Source organism: Ictalurus furcatus, chromosome 13, assembly GCF_023375685.1.
Source record: "Ictalurus furcatus strain D&B chromosome 13, Billie_1.0, whole genome shotgun sequence".
Taxonomy (NCBI): domain Eukaryota; kingdom Metazoa; phylum Chordata; class Actinopteri; order Siluriformes; family Ictaluridae; genus Ictalurus; species Ictalurus furcatus.
The window spans coordinates 23,121,527-23,141,338 of NC_071267.1; the positions used below are offsets into that span (position 1 = coordinate 23,121,527).

Genomic DNA, 19,812 nt, shown 5'->3' on the forward strand with positions numbered 1-19,812 from the left:
TTTTTTTTCCCCAGCAGGGCAAGTTGACCAGCAACTGTGAACTCCATTTCCCAGAAACACTCAGGGTTTTTCCCAGAGGCCAAAAAAAAAAAAAAGTAGTTTGGGAAAGAATCCGTGGAATTCATTTCCTGTGAAAGTTCTTGTGGAGGCGCAGAGATGCAGAGACGCTGTGTCTCAGGGAAAACATGCGGAGTGAAATTTAACTAAACGGATTTTATTTCTGTATTGTTTTTTTTTTCTTTTATAATTTCAAGCTCGTGCTCAGCAGCAGGGCGGAATAAAGTCTGGGAATGGCTGAGCCCTTACTGAAGCGGACCTTGTCCAAACTCAGGGGTAAAGACCGATCCCGCCGCAAAACCGACCCCAGACTGAACGGTACTGCTCATTCAACACCAAACTTTCATTATTATTATTATTATTATTATTATGTTTACTGTTTAGCTGTAATGTTTGTTTTGTTTTGTTTTGACGCAGACCTCTCTGTATAGGCTTCTTCATAATAAACATAATAAAGAGTCATAATAAACAGAAGCGTGCGTATGTGGCTTTCAGCAGGGTTGATGTTTGCTGTGTAAAGGTTTATGATGAGGATTTATGATGTCTGAAGGATGCTGGAGAGCTGAGTTTGATCCTGAGTAGGAGATGCATGAACCATTCCAATGATCACTGGAACATTTCATTTCCAGTCAATATTGATTTCTAGTCGATGTGTTTGTTTGATAAAGATGTACCTCCTGAAATCAGAGTAGGGTTTGAGGTCATAAGTTTACATTCAAAATGTTAATCATTTTAAAAAAACAAAAAAAAAACAAAACAAAAGAGGGATCATTAAAAATGACATTTTGTTTTTTTTTTTTATTATTTAGTTCTTCCCTGAATAAGCTATTTCACACAGCAGATGTTTACATATAGTCCACAAGACTCAATAATAACTGCTTTTACACATGCGTTATTATTAACACTTGTTGTTACCTGGATGATCATCGACTTTGTGTTTATGTTTTGTGAGAGTTGTTTATGAGTCCCTTGTTTGTCCTGAGCAGTTAAACTGCCCACTGTTCTTCAGAAAAATCCTCCAGGTCCTGCACATTCTCTGCTTTTCCAGCAACTTCTGCATATTTGACCCCTTTCCAACAGCGAATATATGATGTTCAGATCCATCTTTTCACGCTGAGGACGACTGAGGGACTCGTACACGACTACTACAAAAGGTGCAAACGTTCACTAATGCTCAAGAAGGCAACACGATACATTAAGAGCCAGGGGGGTGTAAACTTTTGAACAGGATGATCGGTGTAAATTGTTATTATTTAATTTAAAGGTCCTTTTTTTTCCATTTAGTACTGCTCTTCAGAAGCTAAATAAGATATTGACATGTTTCCCAGAAGACAAAATAATAATCTTGATTTGCTTAACTTAAATCTCTTATCTTGACTACTGATCACAGACTGGTTGAAGAGTGTGTCCAGCTTCCGTCGCTTATAGAGAGTGTGTCGATCATGCTTCAGGCATTTAATTTTCCTAAAGAGTTCCCAAAACCACTGAAGCTGATACTAATCCTGATGACCAGTTTAATTATGATAATGATGAAAATTAATGCCATAATTAGAAAACGGAATAGAATGCAAAAGATTTTTTTTAAAGGTAACATGAAATTTAAGTACTGAAATTAATGTTAAGGGATAATAAATAAATAAATTAATTAATTAATTGATTAATCAGAAAACATATAATGAGATGAACTTTTAATTATTAATAATGAGATGAAGTTTTATTGGCCTTTGTAACAGGAAACACTGGTTGCATAATCAGATTTTGAGCAATTAGACCAGAGTTGTTTCTGCTGTTTGGTTTTGGGTTGTTGACCCCGTACTGTCTGTGTACACAGCCTGGTGATCCCGGTGGGTTCATCCACGGTCTTGGCTCATTGTGGTGCTTTTGTGTTGCTCTGATCGAACTGATCCAGATGTGCAAGACCAGAGGTTTTTCAACCTCAGTGTCAGTGTTGCGTTTTACCTTTTCCTTATCCGCATGATAAGACTGTTTAGCTAATCATCATCGGTTGTGTTGTTCAAACTGTGCAGGTCCTCGAGACCAGAGAGTCGAGAAACCGTAGTGTAGATTGAACGACAGAAGGAGGGAGGTGTTTACTAAAGTGTTAGAGCACAGTTCAACACCGAACTGTGCTTAAACCCCTGACACATATGACCAGAGTTGTGCTGTATTGATGTGTCAGGTGAGCTTACGTCATATGGTGTCCCAGCTGTAGGATGGAGCTCAGAGTGATAACCTGCAATTAACTCCTACGTTGAAACTAAATCTCATTCTTCAGGAGTAAATTTACTCCTGTAGTCAGTGATCCGACGTCTGATGTCACGGTGTAGCTATTTGTTCTAACCCCCGGTCATTTGGTGGTGCTACTTTCCCTGCTGAATAACTGCTATTGGCTGAGTGATGGGCGTTCTGCAGTCCAAGCTAAATTTGATCAGTGAATTGCAAACTTGATCATATTACCTCAGCATAAGGCTTTCATTTTAATCTCTTTGGCCTGATGTCATGCATAGCATAAAATACTCCGTTTAATTACAAAAGATACTATTTTAGCAACAAGCAGGCTTACTGTAGCTGGTCTGGTTTACAGAGCGCTGCAGTGACTTTACCTGACCAGCTGGCATACCTAAATGGCGTACTTATATAGCACTTTTATCCAAAGTTTTTATCCATACCTATCATTTAACATTATATCCAGCAGTAATTAAGATATTTTGTATCTGTTTAAGTTTGCTAGGTCAGTTAACATTGCTGTAGTGCTTCAAAAGAGCATCCAAGTTCACTCCCAAGCTGCCTGCCACTAGGAATGATGGATAAACTATTGTAGTGATGTCATATAATCATGTTTGTGATGGACTGAATAAATGTAACTTAAGCTCCACCCATATTGATCCAGGAACACCTGTCAAATGCATTTACCGGTTAGCACGTTTGCCTCGCACCTCCAAGGTTGGGGGTTCGAATCCAACCTCCGTCCTGTGTGTGGAGTTTGCATGTTCTCGACGTGCTTCAGGGGTTTCCTCTGGGTACTCCGGTTTCCTCCCCAGTCCAAAGACATGCGCTGTAAGCTGATTGGCATTTCCAAATTGTCCGTAGTGTGCGAGTGTGTGCGATTGTGCTCTGCGATAGGTTGGCATCCTGTCCAGGGTGTCCCCTGCCTTGTGCCCTGAGTCCCCTGGGAAAGTCTCCAGGTTCCCTGCGACCCTCTGTAGGATGGATGGATGGATGGATAGATGGATGAAGGCATTTTTGGATTTTGAAAGTGTTACTGCTAAGCCAACAAGGCATTACTTAAACGATTCAGTACTCAGTAGTCAATAAAATACATTGCAATATTTGAGACCACAATATTGTTACTGTGAACAGATCAGTACTGGCAACTTTACTAGCTGGCTTTTTGTGATACGAGATAATGATCAGTCCATACAGGATTTCGTGGTTTTTTATTTTTTTTATTTTATTGTTGCAGCCTAAAATGCGTGTTTTTTTTTCTGCAGCTTTTTTTCTAAATTTGTGATGCAATTTGCGGAGTCTTTTGTGCTTTTTTTGCCGAAAACTACGTGAATTGGCAAAATTACAATTGCCTGAGATTGTTTTGCATGGTCTTTGTACTCATGTTCCACACACGTGAATCGAAGAGGCCTTTGACTGAATGTGCATTGTGACGACATCACATGACGTGTCTTGACCCAAATCTGTGGAAAGTCTGTGGTAACTTTGAAAAATTGCAAGTTCCTCGGAATATTGCACAGATTGCTTAATTTTGCATTCATTTCTGCAATTGCAAACTCTCTAAATCATGGAGGGAATGAATGATGCTTTTATAAGGCCTGTCTTTTAAGATTTCTTATTTTGGATGAATCTATAGGAGCATCGCATTATTTCATGGATGGCAATCGAGTAATTCTGTTCAGCGGATAAGATGAGAGTTTGAAAAATATACTTAAAAAAACACCATTGTGATAAGAGGTAAAAGGCTGATGTGATGGGAAAATGTAACACTGGCACATGACTTACTGATAGTGTGTGATTTAATGAAGTGGTTTCCCCTTTCTCTCTCTCTCTCTCTCTCTCTCTCCCTCCCTCTCTCTCTCTCTATCCCTCACTTGCAATGTCTAAAATAGGGAAAGTAGTTTGCTGGCTGGTCTACATTAATGTGTGTGTGTGTATATAAACACCATGCCACTTGGGTTCCTAGTGTGAGTGTGTGCTGGAGTGTTTGTCGTCATTTCTGATGACACAGTGTGAGGTATGTGGTTGGGAAAGGGGTGAGAGAGGTATTGTGTGTGTGTGTGTGTGTGTGTGTGTGTGTGTGTGTGTGTGTGTGTGTGGAGAGAGAGAGAGAATGTGTGATAAAGAGTCTGACAGAGCGAGCGTGTGAGAGGTTCTGATGTAATAAGTGTGCAAGAGGAGAAAGAGATTGTGAATTCCTGTGATGCCTTAGGGTTCAGACTTGTAGTTATGATTAATATATGTTTAATCTTACAGTCCAGACGGGGTGTGTGTGTGTGTGTATGTATATGTGTTTGTCTGTGAGAGAGAGATTAAGTGAGAGAGGAGCGAAGTAAGCTGCCCAGCTGCAATGTCATGGCTGTTATGGAGTAATCTTCATGTTCTTTACAGTGTGCACTTGGCCTCCTAAAAGCCTTATTGTGTGTGAGCGAGTGTGTGAGCGAGTGTGTGAGCGAGTGTGTGAGCGAGTGTGTGAGCGTGCGTGTGAGCGTACGTGTGAGCGAGCGTGTGAGCGTGCGTGTGAGCGAGCGTGTGCGCGTGAGCGTGAGCACGGTGGCTTAGTGGTTAGCACGTTCGCCTCACACCTCCAGGGTTGGGGGTTCGATTCCCACCGTGGCCCTGTGTGTGTGGGGTTTGCATGTTCTCCCCGTGCTGCGAGGGTTTCCTCCCCCAGTCCAAAGTCATGCATGGTAGGCTGATTGGCATTTCCAAAGTGTCCGTAGTGTGTGAATGGGTGTGTGAATCACTGCGCCCGGGGGCCATCTTCAGACGTCTTGACTCGGTCTTGCCACTGGATCACGGTGGTAACCGGAAAGTGAGGCCGATGCTGCGCAAGTCTTCCGCACTTTAATCCAATTCACGCGCAAGTCGAGTCCCACTTTATGTTTTCGTCTGACGGATTTCGACGGACGAACTCCTGTGTGTGAGAGAGAGTGTGAGCATGTGTGTGAGTGTGTGCTCATGCGTTCTCTCTATAATGACTGTCAATAGAACTCTTTATCTTAAGCATCTGTGAGCCACGTGAGAGTGAGGAAACAGGACTCTTTCTGTTCGCTCTCTTTCCAACCCATTTTATTATTTGTGTATTCCTTTTCCTCGCTGATTTTATTTCTTTCTTCCCCCCAGAATATTTAGATTTCCACAGTTTTCAACATCATGACATTATCTACAAAATTATCTGAAAGTCTGTTTCATAGGATTGTCCTGATAATTTGAATACTTGAGTCTTTATTATGTTTATGTTTCTGTCTGTATTCAGTATTCAATAGCTTCATCTCTAATCTCCTAAGCCCTAGATTGGTGCCGCACGTAGGCAGTGATAGAACGGTCTCTCCACCCTATGAAGTGCACTGTATGTTCAAATTGCTAGGCATTTGGGATTCTCCTACGCACACAGTTTCCAGGAAGACCTAAATGACAACTGTTGATCAAAGACAGTATCAGACACGTGTGTTGATGTGTGTCCCTGAATAATAGCCCGTCTTATGTAAGTAAAATATTGTTTACAAACTTGTTTACGAAGCAAATCTGTTTATACCACACCAGATTATTGTGGGTTATTAACACTTGCAGCTACTGAAACATGCAACTTTTACACAGTAGGTTATTTTATTTTATTTTTTTTATTTCTCCAAAAGTCCTCAAACTGTCAATTATGGGGTTTTTGTATGTCTGTTTTTTTTGTTTTTTATTTTAACCATGGTTTGCGTTGCACCATCAGAGTATCTTAGATTTGTTGACACTCATGTGTTTTAACCTAAATGCCTAAAAGTATGGTTAATTATGAAGCATAATGGTTTAGTGGAGAAGTATTTAGGTACTGAGGTAAACCTAGGTACTGAGAAGAGCTATGAAGTGATTATATTTCTCGGTGTGAACTCGGTGGAGGAGCAGCTTCAGTTCGGATCATCATTACATGAAGGATTTTATTAGTTACTAGCCCGGGCTTCCTCCAGCTCTACATCCTGTCAGTGTGATGAAGATTAGCCTATTTATATTCTCAATCCCCTTCTGGGTTTTTTTTTTTTTTTTTACCCCTTCCTCTTCCTGGACTTCCTGGATGATTGCAGGTTTGCTGAACTCTTCACGTTGTTACTGTAGAAACAGATATGACGTATATTAAATTAATACTGAAACTGGTGTCATTAACATAGCTGTAGTTGTGGAGTAAATTAGACACATTGTACACAGTCATGAGAGGGCAGAGGGATTGTGTGTAATTAAGGAAAATATGTTTACAAACCTGCCTCATAAGTGTGCGTGTATGTGTGTTTGGCCTGATGTGGTTAAAGAAAGAGACAGGGTGAATCTGTCTGTCAGCAGTTAACCAGTAAATGACGAAGCTAATCTGTTCTAAGTATCTAATTTACTGTCTGTTCTGTGGTTGTGGCTTGATAATGTAACTCTTCCAAATAAACAAAGCAGGACAGTTCAAAGTGGGACATGTAGATGTTTACAGTGGAGTTTCCTCCACTGTGTTTGTGAGACGTGAGGAGGACACATGGACATTTACTTCACTATCTGATCTGCAGAGAGAGCAGGACAGTGTTTGAGAGTGAGAGAGTGAGTGTATGAGTGCAGAAGAATGAAGGGTGCAAGTGCAGGGGAGTGAGGGGTGCGAGTGCAGTAGAATGAAGGGTGTGAGTGCAGGGGATTGAGGGGTGCGAGTGCAGTAGAATGAAGGGTACTAGTGCAGGGGAGTGAGTGGTGCGAGTGCAGTAGAATGAAGGGTATGAGTGCAGGGGAGTGAGGGGTGCGAGTGCAGTAGAATGAAGGGTACGAGTGCAGGGGAGTGAGGGGTGCGAGTGCAGTAGAATGAATGGTACTAGTGCAGGGGAGTGAGGGGTGCGAGTGCATTAGAATGAAGGGTACTAGTGCAGGGGAGTGAGGGGTCCGAGTGCAGTAAAATGAAGGGTGTGAGTGCAGTAGAATGAAGGGTACGAGTGCAGGGGAGTGAGGGGTGTGAGTGCAGTAAAATGAAGGGTAATAGTGCAGGGGAGTGTGGGGTCCGAGTGCAGTAGAATAAAGGGTGCGAGTGCAGGGGAGTGAGGGGTGCAAGTGCAGGGGAGTGTGGGGTCCGATCTAGAGATAGATATAAAGACAATGCATGAGTGAGAGACAGAGAAGGGCTCTAGATATAGAGACAGTGAGTGAGGTGAAGAATGGGCAGAGCATGAGTGGAATAAAGCTTTAGGGAACTGCAGATTGAAGAAGAAAAAGAGGCAATAAAAGACCGAAACCGAGGCAGAGTTTTCACTAATGACTTTTAGGGAAACTCTTACTCTTTTTACAGGCGTGCACACAGTCTTTCCAGAGTACCGCCTTATGGGAAAGTCATGTGTACTGAGGGAAAGGAGACCACAGTTCACTCTGGACTTCAGAGAATCTTATTTATCTGGGATGTTTCTGACATCTGTAGTAGAAATGAGCCAATAATTGATGATATGATGTACCCTGATATAAAATCCACACAACACTGCCATCATAAACACTTCAGAACATCGTCCTATTCCCAAGGCAGACCAGCTACAGTCATGTATTCGCTGATTTCCAGCAAATGTTACCAATGTTTCATTTATCTAGCTGAGCTAACGCAACCTGACAGGAAGTGTATGCTATGGTGCAGTCAAAGGGAAATTCATGCTTATGACATGAAAAAACAAACGCACAACACGCTCAACTAGACAACCATCCATGTGGTTCAAAGTAGTTAGAACATTGTTGCTAGGCAACCAGAAACCACTGATGCTGAGCGTAGAGTGAGCGAATGACTGATAGTAATGGTTTAGCTGCCATTGTAAAGGCAGAATTTTCCAGGAAGTCTGATAGGTTTGTAAAGACACTATTATAACACTGCAAGCTGAACTTTCAGGAACAACCTCCAGCATTGTGTAAGACTCATGAAATCTGAGCCATCAGAAAAATTTGACTTAGTTAGTGGTAAATATTACAAGAATGCACCATACATATGGGATCTCTCTTCAAAAACTTGGCAAGTTGAATTCATCCTTTTTTTTTTTTTTTTTAATAGAGACAAGGTGCTAGTGGCAGTGACTAATCTGGAACCGTGTTGCAACTGGCAAATACCGAAACTGCAACTGGCAGTACCAAAACATGTCAAGGGCTTGAGATCGGTGTATAGTTTCATCCAAACAACTCCTCTGTTAACAACAAAGGATTTCATGACAACCAAAAATACATGAATATTGCAGGGTGTTGTACAGATTATTGTTAGAAAAATAAAAAAAAGTTAGCCATGGATCAAAGTCCAATGATGCAAAGAAATGATACTGAACATACAAGTTCAATCGACAAAAGTAAAATCTTGTGTACAAAAAGTACAAGTAAAAAAAATCCTCCATACAAAAACCAATCATTTAATAGCCAAAAGCCTATCACATTTAAGGATGAGGTGATCCATACAGTGTGTGTGTGTGTGTGTGTGTGTGTGTGTGTGTGTATATATATATATATATATATATATATATATATATATATAACTGCGACGAGTCACTGTGACCAAAAACATGTCAATTTTGAACAAAACTATCCTCAGAACACATTGGTACGAACCACAAAACTAAAACAGCTAAAATCACCAGATCAAGCTTGCTATTATTTACAAGAGCCAACCCTGTTTTTAAAAATGCTAGTCAAGGAGATTGTATGTTTAGAATGATAACAAGCAACTGTAGTCAGCTTGCTTATGTCAGCCATATGTTAAAGATTAAATAAAAGATACTTCACTTACTAAGTGCTTGGTGTAACACTGGCTAGCTAGCCAACTAAAACTAGCAAACACTGTGAGCTTAGCCTGTTTAAGAATGCTAGCCAATGAGACAGACATAGATAAATTTGGTGTAATATCATGCTTATTGTAAACATTTGAGCAATTACTGTGATGTAAAAATAGCATTTCAGTACATGGCTATGGAAAATTTGTTTCAAAAGATGGAATAAATGCCTCGGTTTATTTGGAAAATTGTTTCTGTTCAGAGGAAAAGTTGCTCCGAAGTGATCATTATTTTTATTTGCAGCAAAGAGGTTTAGAACACTGCTGCTTTCTCACAGGATGTCTCAAATTATGTGTGTGTGTGTGTGTGTGTGTGTGTTTGGGTAGGGGTGGGGGCATTAGGGCTGGTATTTTTGGGAAAACACTTAACGTGTTGTTCGAGGCATGCGTTCTCAGCAAACTTTTCCACCATGTCTTTGACTCGCTGCCGAACGTGGCACGACATCGCTGGAATTAAATAAGAGTGTTCAGTTCAGGGAAACACGCACTCATACAGTATATGCACCTCCTGCATGGCAAGTATTTATGAGCATAAAATCAGCTGAAAATTTTAAGAGATGCCTGTTTGGTTGCACCATTTTCAGTAATCATTTATTTAATTTTTTTGGTCCACGATTAAGCTCCCTTTAGGTCTGTGACAGTGTTACAATTTCCATATTGTATAACTATCAGAGAGGCAGTTTATCTCTCATGGCTTTCATCAAGCTCTCGTCATCTGAACCGAATTATGGGATTTCCTTTTCCAGGAATGACACGTGCTGTACTACCAACAAACTTGGACAATTAAGAACTCTCATAGGACAATCTTTATATAATTCTGCCCAAAATTGTTCCCTGCCCAGACTGATTCTCTTAAATGGAACACTGCTTTATTTCTAAGATGATAAAATTGTAGTTGCTGTTCAATTTTTTTTTTCCCCCCTTCAGTCTTCCACTGCTTAGTTTGGGTGAACCTAACCTGAGATTTCTGTTATTGGCTGACAGGAGTAGAACCTGATGTGGTCTTCTGTTGTTATAGCATTTCCGCCTATGACGTGTTGTGCATTATGAGATGCTTTTCTGCTCACCACAGTTGTAAAGAGTTGCCATAGCCGCCTTGTGAGCTCGACGCAGTTTGGCCATTTTTGGCCAGTTCTGCCCTCTTTTATCAACAAGGCGTTTCTGCCTGCAGAACTGCCATTTCCTGGATGTTTTTTTTGTTTTTCGCACCATTCGGCATAAACTCTAGAGACTATTCTGTGTGAAAATCCCAGGAGATCAGCAGTTTCTGAAATGATTAAACGAGCCCATCTGGCTCCAACAACCATGCCATGGTTAAAGTAATAGAGATCACACTTTTTGAACATTAAAGTGCACCTATTATGTTTTTTCAGCTATTACATTTCATGTAGTGTGTCATAGAGCTGTTTGTGAATGTAAAAAGTCTGCAAAGTTTCAAAAATCAAAGCGCACGACAAACGGAGTTATTGACTCCCAAAAGAAGGAAAAGATTCTGAACCGCTGAATCGAGTCGTTAGTGATTCCAGACTTACTTCCTGTACTAACCTACGTAGGTTTGTATCAAAAAGCCCCGCCTCTCATCTCCTGGCTGCTCGCTGACAGCGGTAGACCAATCACAACAGACTGGGACATCTGACCAATCAGAGCAGAGAATGCTCTCTGAAAGGAGGAGTTTAGAATAAATCCTTTAGAACGGATCGTTTAACGAATCGTTTGTGACACTGGGAAAAACAGGTAATGCTGCAGTTTAAATTATGAGCACGTTAAAGTGTTTTTTAACCTTGGATGCATGTAAATCTATTGCATGAGACCTTTAAAACAAAATTAGGCACGTTTCAAAACCATAATAGTTGTGCCTTAACATTAAGCTCTTGACCTGTGTCTGCATGATTTTATACATTGCACTGCTGCCACATGATTGGCTAATTGGATAACAGCGTGAAAGGGCATATGCAAAGGTGTTCCTAATAATGTGGGTGGTAAGTGTAGGTTTATATTAATAATGTTCTAATAAGTAATTTTTTCTATAGTAGCAGGTCATTCACATGTACTTGTCTGTAGGACACTCCGAGGTAATAATAAATGGATTTTTTTTTTAAAAAGAAAAGGTTTTATATTACAAAGGGTACAGGATATGAACATCCATATGGTGAATCTTTCTGTGAGGAGAAGCTTATTTAACATTTATGGAAGGAGTTTCCAGTTTCAGCCCCTTTTTAGCTCTCCAGAAGCTCTCCAAAGTCTTCAGTATAGAGTTTTGCACTTCACTGTGGTATAAGAGTAATGAAATACTTCATGGATGCTAGCCATCCATTTCTGTCCAGTTCATTTGAGTTACCAAGCTAATTTCTGAATAACGGTGTTGTCCATAGATGTTTTGCAATAGTATTCCTAATTATCATCTGTCTTGAGTGTAGATGCAGTCCCTCACATGCTCATCGTTGGTAAATATGGACTATTTCTATCGCTATTTTACAAATTGTTTATTTGAGAAAAATGGTGTGTTCAAAAATGTCGGAAAGATCGTATTTACGAGTTGAACGCACATAAGCACTACCACAAAGTCGTAATTACAGGTGGGGAAACGGGATTTTCTTTGAGTTGGGGGTGTGTCAGTAGGAAAACATGGTGGAATCCAATTTCCAATAAAATAAGCTAATTGCCTGCACAAAATACAATAGCATCGTACAATTACGCTATAATATGTAACAATAACATTTACAGTGGCTTCATAAATTGATTAAAAACATAAAAAAGCAAAACACATCTGATGCACATTCTTTGTTCTTCATTTTTTAGAAGTAGAGTTAAAAAAAATAATAAAAAAAACTCGCTGTGTTATTTATTTATTTATTTTTTGTAGTTAATTAAGAGAAGGTACACCGCCACCTTGCGCCGACCAAAGTGACTTAAACGCACCTTACGTCGTAATTACGGCTTCCCAACTCGTAAATATGAACTTCCCAGGAGGACTTGAAGGCACAGGGAGATTCTGTAGTTCAACAATCCTGTTTGAAGTGAGAATATGAAGATTTAGGTCTATTTCGTTAAAGAAAAAGATTTTGGCTGAGTAATGTCATTACATTAAAAGTAAAGAAGCAAATGATTGACAGGGAAATTGTATAAATAAAATTTTTCATGAATCTTTTCCTGTTGAACAGGGACAGAACTATCATTGTGCTCACATCAGTTCCTCTCCCTACCACTTTGTACCTCAATGGCGTGTGTGTGTGTGTGTGTGTGTGTGTGTGTGTGTGTGTGTGTTGTATGGATTGTGAGTGGAGTACATGTGATAATAATAGTTTTTATTGTTATTATAATGGGGCTTAAAGCTGTAGTGGCCTCTGCATTCCTACTCTCATTATGTTTAAATACAAGATGTTCTGTACACTCATGATTAATTAAGTGTGTGTGTGTGAGTCTTTCTCTCAGCATCCCTACTGTAAGAGGGAACCTGAACCTCTGCCCTGTGTGTGTGTGTGTGTGTGTGTGTGTGTGTGTGTGTGTGTATTTTTGGACATGGCAATGAATAGTGAATAGGGTTAACTGTGTGTGTGTGTGTGTGTCTGTGTGTGTGTGAGAAGCTACGTATAAGGGAGGCTGCTTTAACAGACTGGTCATTGATGAGCGCTAGGCTGCACAACAGCTGCTTGTTTAGTATTATGATGACGAAGGGTTGTGTATGTGTCTTTTTTCCCTCTTTCCCAACCCCATTCCATCTTTTTTTTTTTTAGTTTTTCTTTCTCTCATTCTTTTTTTGTCCCTGATGTACCCGTTCTTTTTCATTTTTACTGACTCTTTTTTGTCACTCTTCAATTCTGTCTCCTTCACATTTTATCTCTCCCCCTCTCCCTCTTTCTGTTGGTCTCTATCTTTCTCTTTTTCCTATTTATATCTTGTTCCTTTTTGTCCCCGGTGTTTCCTTGTCTACCATTCGTACCCCCTCACCCCCCCCTTCTGTCTGTCCACTTCTCTCTTTCACCTTTTCTGCCACTCTCCTTCTTCTTTTTCTCTCCCTCTTCTGTCTGTCTTCCAGTGTCTTACTCTCTTTCTCTCTCTCCCTTGTGCTGTCTCTTCCTCTCTTTTTTCTGCCTCTCTCTTTCTCTGCCATTTTTTCTCTCTTCTGCTGTCTTTTTTGTCACTTCCTCACTCTCTTGTTGTCTCTCTCTCTCTCTCTCTCTCTCTCTCTCTCTCTCTGTTCATGTGCTGCAGGAAGTGATTATCAGGTCTAGTAAACCTCCATCCTTTGTGTGCACCTGCGTGGGTGTATGTGTGTGCGTGTGTGTGTGTGCATGCGTGTGTGTGTGTGTGCACATGCATGCATGTGTGTGTGTGTGTGTTGAAATGCCCCCTCTTCCTGTATTAAGCTGTAATGTTCTGCTCTTCAGAGGTTCCTGACCTGCTGTTGGAGAACTGACCCCATCTCCTTAGGTCAGGCTATGTATCAAACAAATAATACTCACTCAGTAGTGAACTCCACAGATTATCACTGATAATTACATCACTGGAATTAACATTGGTGCCTGCTGTGAAGATGAGTAATATGTGTTTCGCAAAATATTTAAAGTCCCCGTGAAGTGCCTTGAAATGCACAGCGTTATTCGATGTGTTGACGTCATTTCCACTGAAACAGGAAGTCAGAGCGGGACATATCGAGTGGCTCCTCACCCTTTTTAAACAGCCAATAATGTTTAGCTTACATCACAGCCTGGGCAAATCCGTACTTGACAGTTAGTACCATGGATATTTATGACGTTGGAGGCAGGACACTTCTTCAGATTCTAGAGAGCATTTGATTGGACAGAAAATCTGATGAGAAGCTGAAGTGCAGAATGATGTCATCAAAATTGTTGAACCGTATTGGTGGTAGAAAGAGACTGTACATTTTGAACGTATATATCTACTAAATACAAATTTTGTCATTGATTTGGAGCGCACTTGCTTATAGATTACCTTAAGACATTGACACATTCATACTAAAAGCCACAAGACTTTTAAAAAAATTTATTTAATGGGCACTTTAATTAACCAGTGAACCAGTGATGGGCCGAGTTAAATATCGGCCTGCATGTATTACTTGACCTTTTTAATTTCTTTATTTTTTTTTAACCAGTAATACACTTTATCAGCTCACCCACTCAAGCAATAAGCACTCTAATATAGCAGTGGAGTGGTTATTCGACCGAAAACAAAAATAAACGAAAAAGCAAGAGAAATGCTTTATATGCTGAAAGATTAACTGACCTCAGAAGAGATTGAGCTTTGATGTAGCTTTGAAAAAAATTTTGAAATAGCGGTGCCTGAACAATTGCTCTGTATATTGTTAAAGAGTAGTGACAAAGCCTAGTGCCCTATTGCCCTATTCATGCCATGAATTCCATTCGTGGCCAGGAGTCCAAAAGAACAAAATTGGCCGTGCTGTCTGGGTGGAAGGGATGATGTTACTGTCTTCCTGTCAATCAGAGCGACACGAACCAATCGTGTGCATCCGTGAGCTCGTGTATCTATAGAAAGAAGTGTGTTCAGCTGCTTTGTGAGATGGCATGAGGAGCCATTTGAAATGATGTGATCGTTGGCTTTAGTTGTTTTAGAGGAAGCACGTGTTAACGTTCCTCTCTCCAGCTGCTAGCTGTCGTGTGCTGGGATCATCCATCATCCAGCTAATATCTGGTGAGCAGTGGTCCTTTTCTGTTGATGATTGAGAGGTAGGATGACAAACTGTAGTGCAACAGATGGGCTACATCAGTAATTGTACACCTGCGTAGTGATATATATATATCTCATGGGGGAACCTGCTCAAATGGCAACCTGTTGTGTTTCAGTGGAAGCAGTTTAATGTGTTAGGTGTAGATCCATTTTTTATCACTTTTGTCAACTCTGATAAACAGTGTCATTACACACACTCAGCTGAGAGACATGTTCACTCAGAACTTTTATCGTAGATCAGAGAGCTGAATACGATATTCTCTGTATTGTGGTGATCTGTTAAGCTGAAAGAAAGATAGCTTCCAGATGTGCAGGATGTGAGAGAGAAGAGGATGGGGGAGAGAGAGAGAGAGAACGGGAATTAAGCAGAAGGAGAGTAAAAGTAACTTCTGCCATCTAGATGAGCGTTTGATCTTCTCCCCCTCTTTCCCATTCCCTGTCCCTTTTGTGCTTTGGTTTTTCATGCTTTCCAGTGAAATTATGTAAAGGTTAACGACTGTCTCAGGCACCACGTGGATTAGCCATTAAACGAAATCCCTCTCGGTTTGGTGGCTCCGGCTTTGCGCCGATCCATTCTTTATGCGGTTATTCACTCCGCTCAAACTAAATACCCTAAGTGCCAAATAAGGTTTAATAGATGGTCTAATAGACTGTCTGTTTCCTCTCTCTCAGATGGACAGAGGAAGACAGCGCTTGTCCACAGCTCTTCATCATCCTCGGTGACCGAGATCGAAGAGGATTTCACCAGACACACGCAAAGCACCGTGTCCAAAAAACAGAACTGGGCCAAACTCAATTCCATCTCTCGAGATGTGGAGCAGCTCTCAAACCTGAGCTCGGTGTCTCAAGAACGTGAAAGCTGCTCAGACAAGGCCCAGGCTTCCAAACAGTCCTCTCTCAAGGAGAATGGGTTCGAGTGGAAATGGAAAGATCTGCATAAAGACGGAACGTACGGAAGAGCTAGCCGGGAGGCTGACATGGCCGACGGTGCTGACCTGGCCGAGACAGGTCTTCCAGAGTTAGTAACGCCTCCGGTCACGGAGTACTGCACCTCCTTAGGCATGGGTAAGCTCTCCGGTCAGGGAGTGTACCTTCAACACCTGGAGAGGAGTAGCCGAGCTTGGGTGCTGTCATCAGGAAAGACCCAGGCTCCGGATGAGGCCTACACAGCCTGCTTCACAGAGCGAAGGCGCGTGACTGAAAGCGAGAGCAACATTTGGTACAACCCGATCCCAGAGGAAGAGGACACTCGGGCGAGCGGAGGGAAGCTGAAGCTGAAGCTGAAGGAGAGGGAGAAGGATGTACTTGAAGATCCATGGAGAAGGAGAGAGACAGAGGGAGCACCAGAGGAGCGGAGAGGTGAGAAATCAGCCGGAGTCCAGTGAAGACCGAAAGTGTGAGCTGTAAACCGTGGAAAGAGCGCAGTGCAAGAACATCAGAGAGATTGTATTGAAATCGGTGGATTTCAGCTCCATTGGTTCAAGTCGTTCTTTAAAATATTTATGAACATATACCATGTATAGTTTCATCGTGATGTCACCCAGTTTATGTGTAGTTATGGGAAACCCTGTGGGCTTCTGTTAATTTTATGGATTTTTTTTTCTCAGGGTTTCACAATCAGTGTTAATAGTCACTGTGCGCAGCGTAACAGGAAATAATTTGCATTCCATGCCTTTTAATAGTCTGTGGGAGATGTTCCTCACTGTAGCCCTGTCTGAGTTCTGCTATGAAATTCAAATTCATTTCAATGAATCAATTGAAGGCTGAAGGTTTAGTTATGTGAGTCTAAAATGAAAAACATTTTTTTATTCCTGTTTATTCCTGTTTATTCCTGTTTGGAACTTTTACCACTTTACTCACTAACTTTACTTCTTCCCAAATAGGTAATGTATCCCTGTATATACTTTTATGAGACAACAGAGAAGAGGGGAATGAGATAATACGCAGTAATTATTGGCACCCTCGAAAAGAATGGGCCAAATGTTGCAATGATTTAAACTTTCCACTCAAACAATAAAAGATACTACATGCAGATGAGTGACAAATTAAAGGGAGGGGGAAAAAACAACATAAAGTTTCTAAGGTTTGGGTCACTTTCAGCCACTAGAACAGCTTTAATCCATCATGGCACTGATTCTAGACATCTCTGGAGCTGTACTGGAGTGATGAACCCTGTTCTTCTCAATTGGGTGGCGATCTGATGACTGAAGTGATTATTTCCTGTAAAGACACAGAAAGACATTTCTCTGTGTCTATCAAAAGCTTCTGTGAGAAACAATCTTGTAGCGTACTGAAATAGTCCTGTAATTAATGTGGTTTAGCTTTTTCACATTAGATGAGTAAAGACAGTGGAATTGCTAGGAATTACTGAGTTAATAACATTTCTTCAAACTATGTAAACTTACCAAGAAACTCCAAAGCGCACATTCTGGATATTTCAGCATTATTTTTACCTGCTTGTAGTTAGTTTAGAGTTAATAGTCCCTTTGGAGCATGTGTAATATTTTCTAAGCAAACATTTTTAATGTTCTCTCGGTTTATTTTTTCACAGATGTTCTTCAGCAATCTTGTCACCCTGATGCACATTATCTGGGTGGCAGCAGCGGAGGTGCTAGTAGTATTGGTGAAGGTGCTATTGGGGCTGCTAGCGGTTCAGCAGGCTCCTCTGGAAGTCCTGTAGCACAAACGAAAAGCTCAGGAGTAATCACGACCACCAGCAGCAGCATGATGGAGAAGATTAAATCCCCCGGCACAGTACGACGTCTCTCTATGAAGATGCGCAAGCTCCCAGAACTGCGGCGTAAGCTCAGTCTGCGCTCGTCACGTAACCAGAGGAACGTTCAAGGACAAGGTGGTGGCAGGGATGCACCAGAGGGCGCCGACGAGGCCTCACCACCCAACGCACGTAAAGAATCCTCAAACAATGTCATCAGCAGGTACCATCTGGACACCAGTGCTCCCGCAAGACCGAGGCGCCGATCATCACGCATGCGTTCTGCTAGCAAAGGCGGTTATCTTAGCGACGGCGACTCCCCTGAGCTCCTGCCCAAACAGGATTCGAGTCAGGGTTTGACTGAGGGGTCTCACGGATCAGGTCAAGAGGCACAGGAGTCACCACAGGCTCCTCCACACCGCGGGTGGCAGGATGCAGTCGGGTCTTTCCGGCACTACTCGCTAGCAGAGCAGCCGAGGTCCGCCCAGAGAGTGTCAGGCCTCCTCACAGTGCATCTGCTCGGTGTCTCTGAACTCGTGCGATCTCGCACAGCGAAAGACGTCTTCTGTGCCATCCAGGTGGACGGAGTGACGCGAGCCCGCACCTCTTTGCTCACCTGCCAGGAGACGTCACTTCCGCTAAATCACACCTTCAACCTGGAGCTGGAGCGAGCGCGGATGCTAAAGCTAATCGTTCTCACACCAAGTCCTAACGCTGTGGACGGATCCACAGGCCCCAGTGGTCAAACACGCAACCGGGTATGCTGCCTCGGCGCAGTTGCAATTCCCCCTCTGTTTAAAGGTGAGGATTTGTGAGTGCATATTTTATTCTTAGCTACATATTCATTCATCCAATCATTTATTTGCTTATTTAATTAGTTATTATGATTTAATATAATATTTAATGTTTACTGAGCATGGGCAGTGTTAAGAGTAAAGGCCTCAGCATTCTTAATGTAGAGTTATAATAATGAGTCTTTATTAATCACATATACATTACAGCACAGCGAAATTCTTTTCTTCGCATACCCCAGCATGTCAGGAAGTTGGGGTCAGAGCACAGGGTCAGCCATGATGCAACGACCCTGGAGCAAAGAGGGTTAAGGGGCAGTGCTGGGGCTTGAACCCCCTACCTTCCGATCAGTAACCCACAGCCTTAACCGCCAAGCCACCACTTCCCGTTTTGTAAGAATACAGGCCATTTTGTATGAATGCTCCAGTCACGCAAGTGTTCGTCACGTAACGTGTTCATCTGCAAAGTGAGAGAAGCTTCCTCACGTCGATCACTTGCGCTGCAGTTACGTCGTGTTGTTCGTGGAAGGCATCCGAACATCGTCTTCGCATGAAGTATGCTGAGGGCCTTAACCGTGCCTTTACGTCATGTTGGACTTTATGATAATTATCAGTTGGTGTCTTGTAAATACCATTCCTTTACACTAAAAATTACTAGTTGGAATTTTCTGATCTAATATGATTATCGAGGATGCCCCAAACGAGTGGAATAAAGGAGCATGATAAAACCGAATCCTGAATAAGACAATTACGGTTAATAATGTATTAAGATAATTACAGTTAATAAGATTAAGATCATTTCACAATTCATGCACATGTTTGTTCTGCCCACTGCTGTCATTTCTAAGCACTAAGTACTTCTTACATTTTTTTAAACATTTTTAATTGACATGTTCTTGTCTTCATTTGGCAGATGTGTTTATGCAAAACAACTCACAAGTGATGCAGCGTCAAAATCCAAGAGCTGATCAAGCAAAATCCGATCCAAAAATAGAACTGTTAAAGGCCTGATATTTGTGCTGCAAGCTTAGGTTTCCCTCCAGTGAGATAGTTGTAGTTGAGAGCTGTAAACACAATGGCTGGCTTCATGCAAAGACCTGAATGAAGTTATTCTGATTTCAGATTCCAAATGAACCTTTTATATATTTACTCCAAACGCAGCAATATGTTAAATCTCCATTTATGTTACGTGTAATTTGACCCAGATGTACTTGGTGTCAGCATTACCATAACAACAAGCGTGTGAGTTTTGACAGAGCCTGTTTTGTTCAAGGTATTAGCCGGTATTAGTCATCTCGCTTGTACTTAATGGTGTCAATAACCAACTAAACGAATTTCCTTATTGCTTTATACAGGAATCTTAAAATGACTAACATGGGCTTCATAGGAGGAATCAAGACTTGCGTATTATTAAATAGATCATTCACTTCTTTTCGAAGTATTATGTCTATACACAGCGATCTTTTATGCCAACTGAGCTGTCAGTTTTCTTCACTTTCTCATTTTTCATGGAACCATAAAAGTGC

General features: G+C 41.4%; 1 protein-coding gene across 1 annotated transcript in view; it reads left to right on the plus strand.

Annotated features, from left to right (window-relative positions):
* Positions 1–96: 96 nt before the first annotated feature.
* The window catches only part of LOC128617128 (rho GTPase-activating protein SYDE1-like), a 27,470-nt gene continuing 7,754 nt past the window's right edge, over positions 97–19,812 (plus strand). Inside the window, exons 1-3 of the mRNA XM_053640132.1 lie at positions 97–375; positions 15,455–16,141; positions 17,334–18,296. Of these exons, the coding sequence (XP_053496107.1) occupies positions 291–375; positions 15,455–16,141; positions 17,334–18,296 (1,735 nt within the window). The 5' untranslated portion in view covers positions 97–290. The remainder of the gene's footprint in view (positions 376–15,454; positions 16,142–17,333; positions 18,297–19,812) is intronic.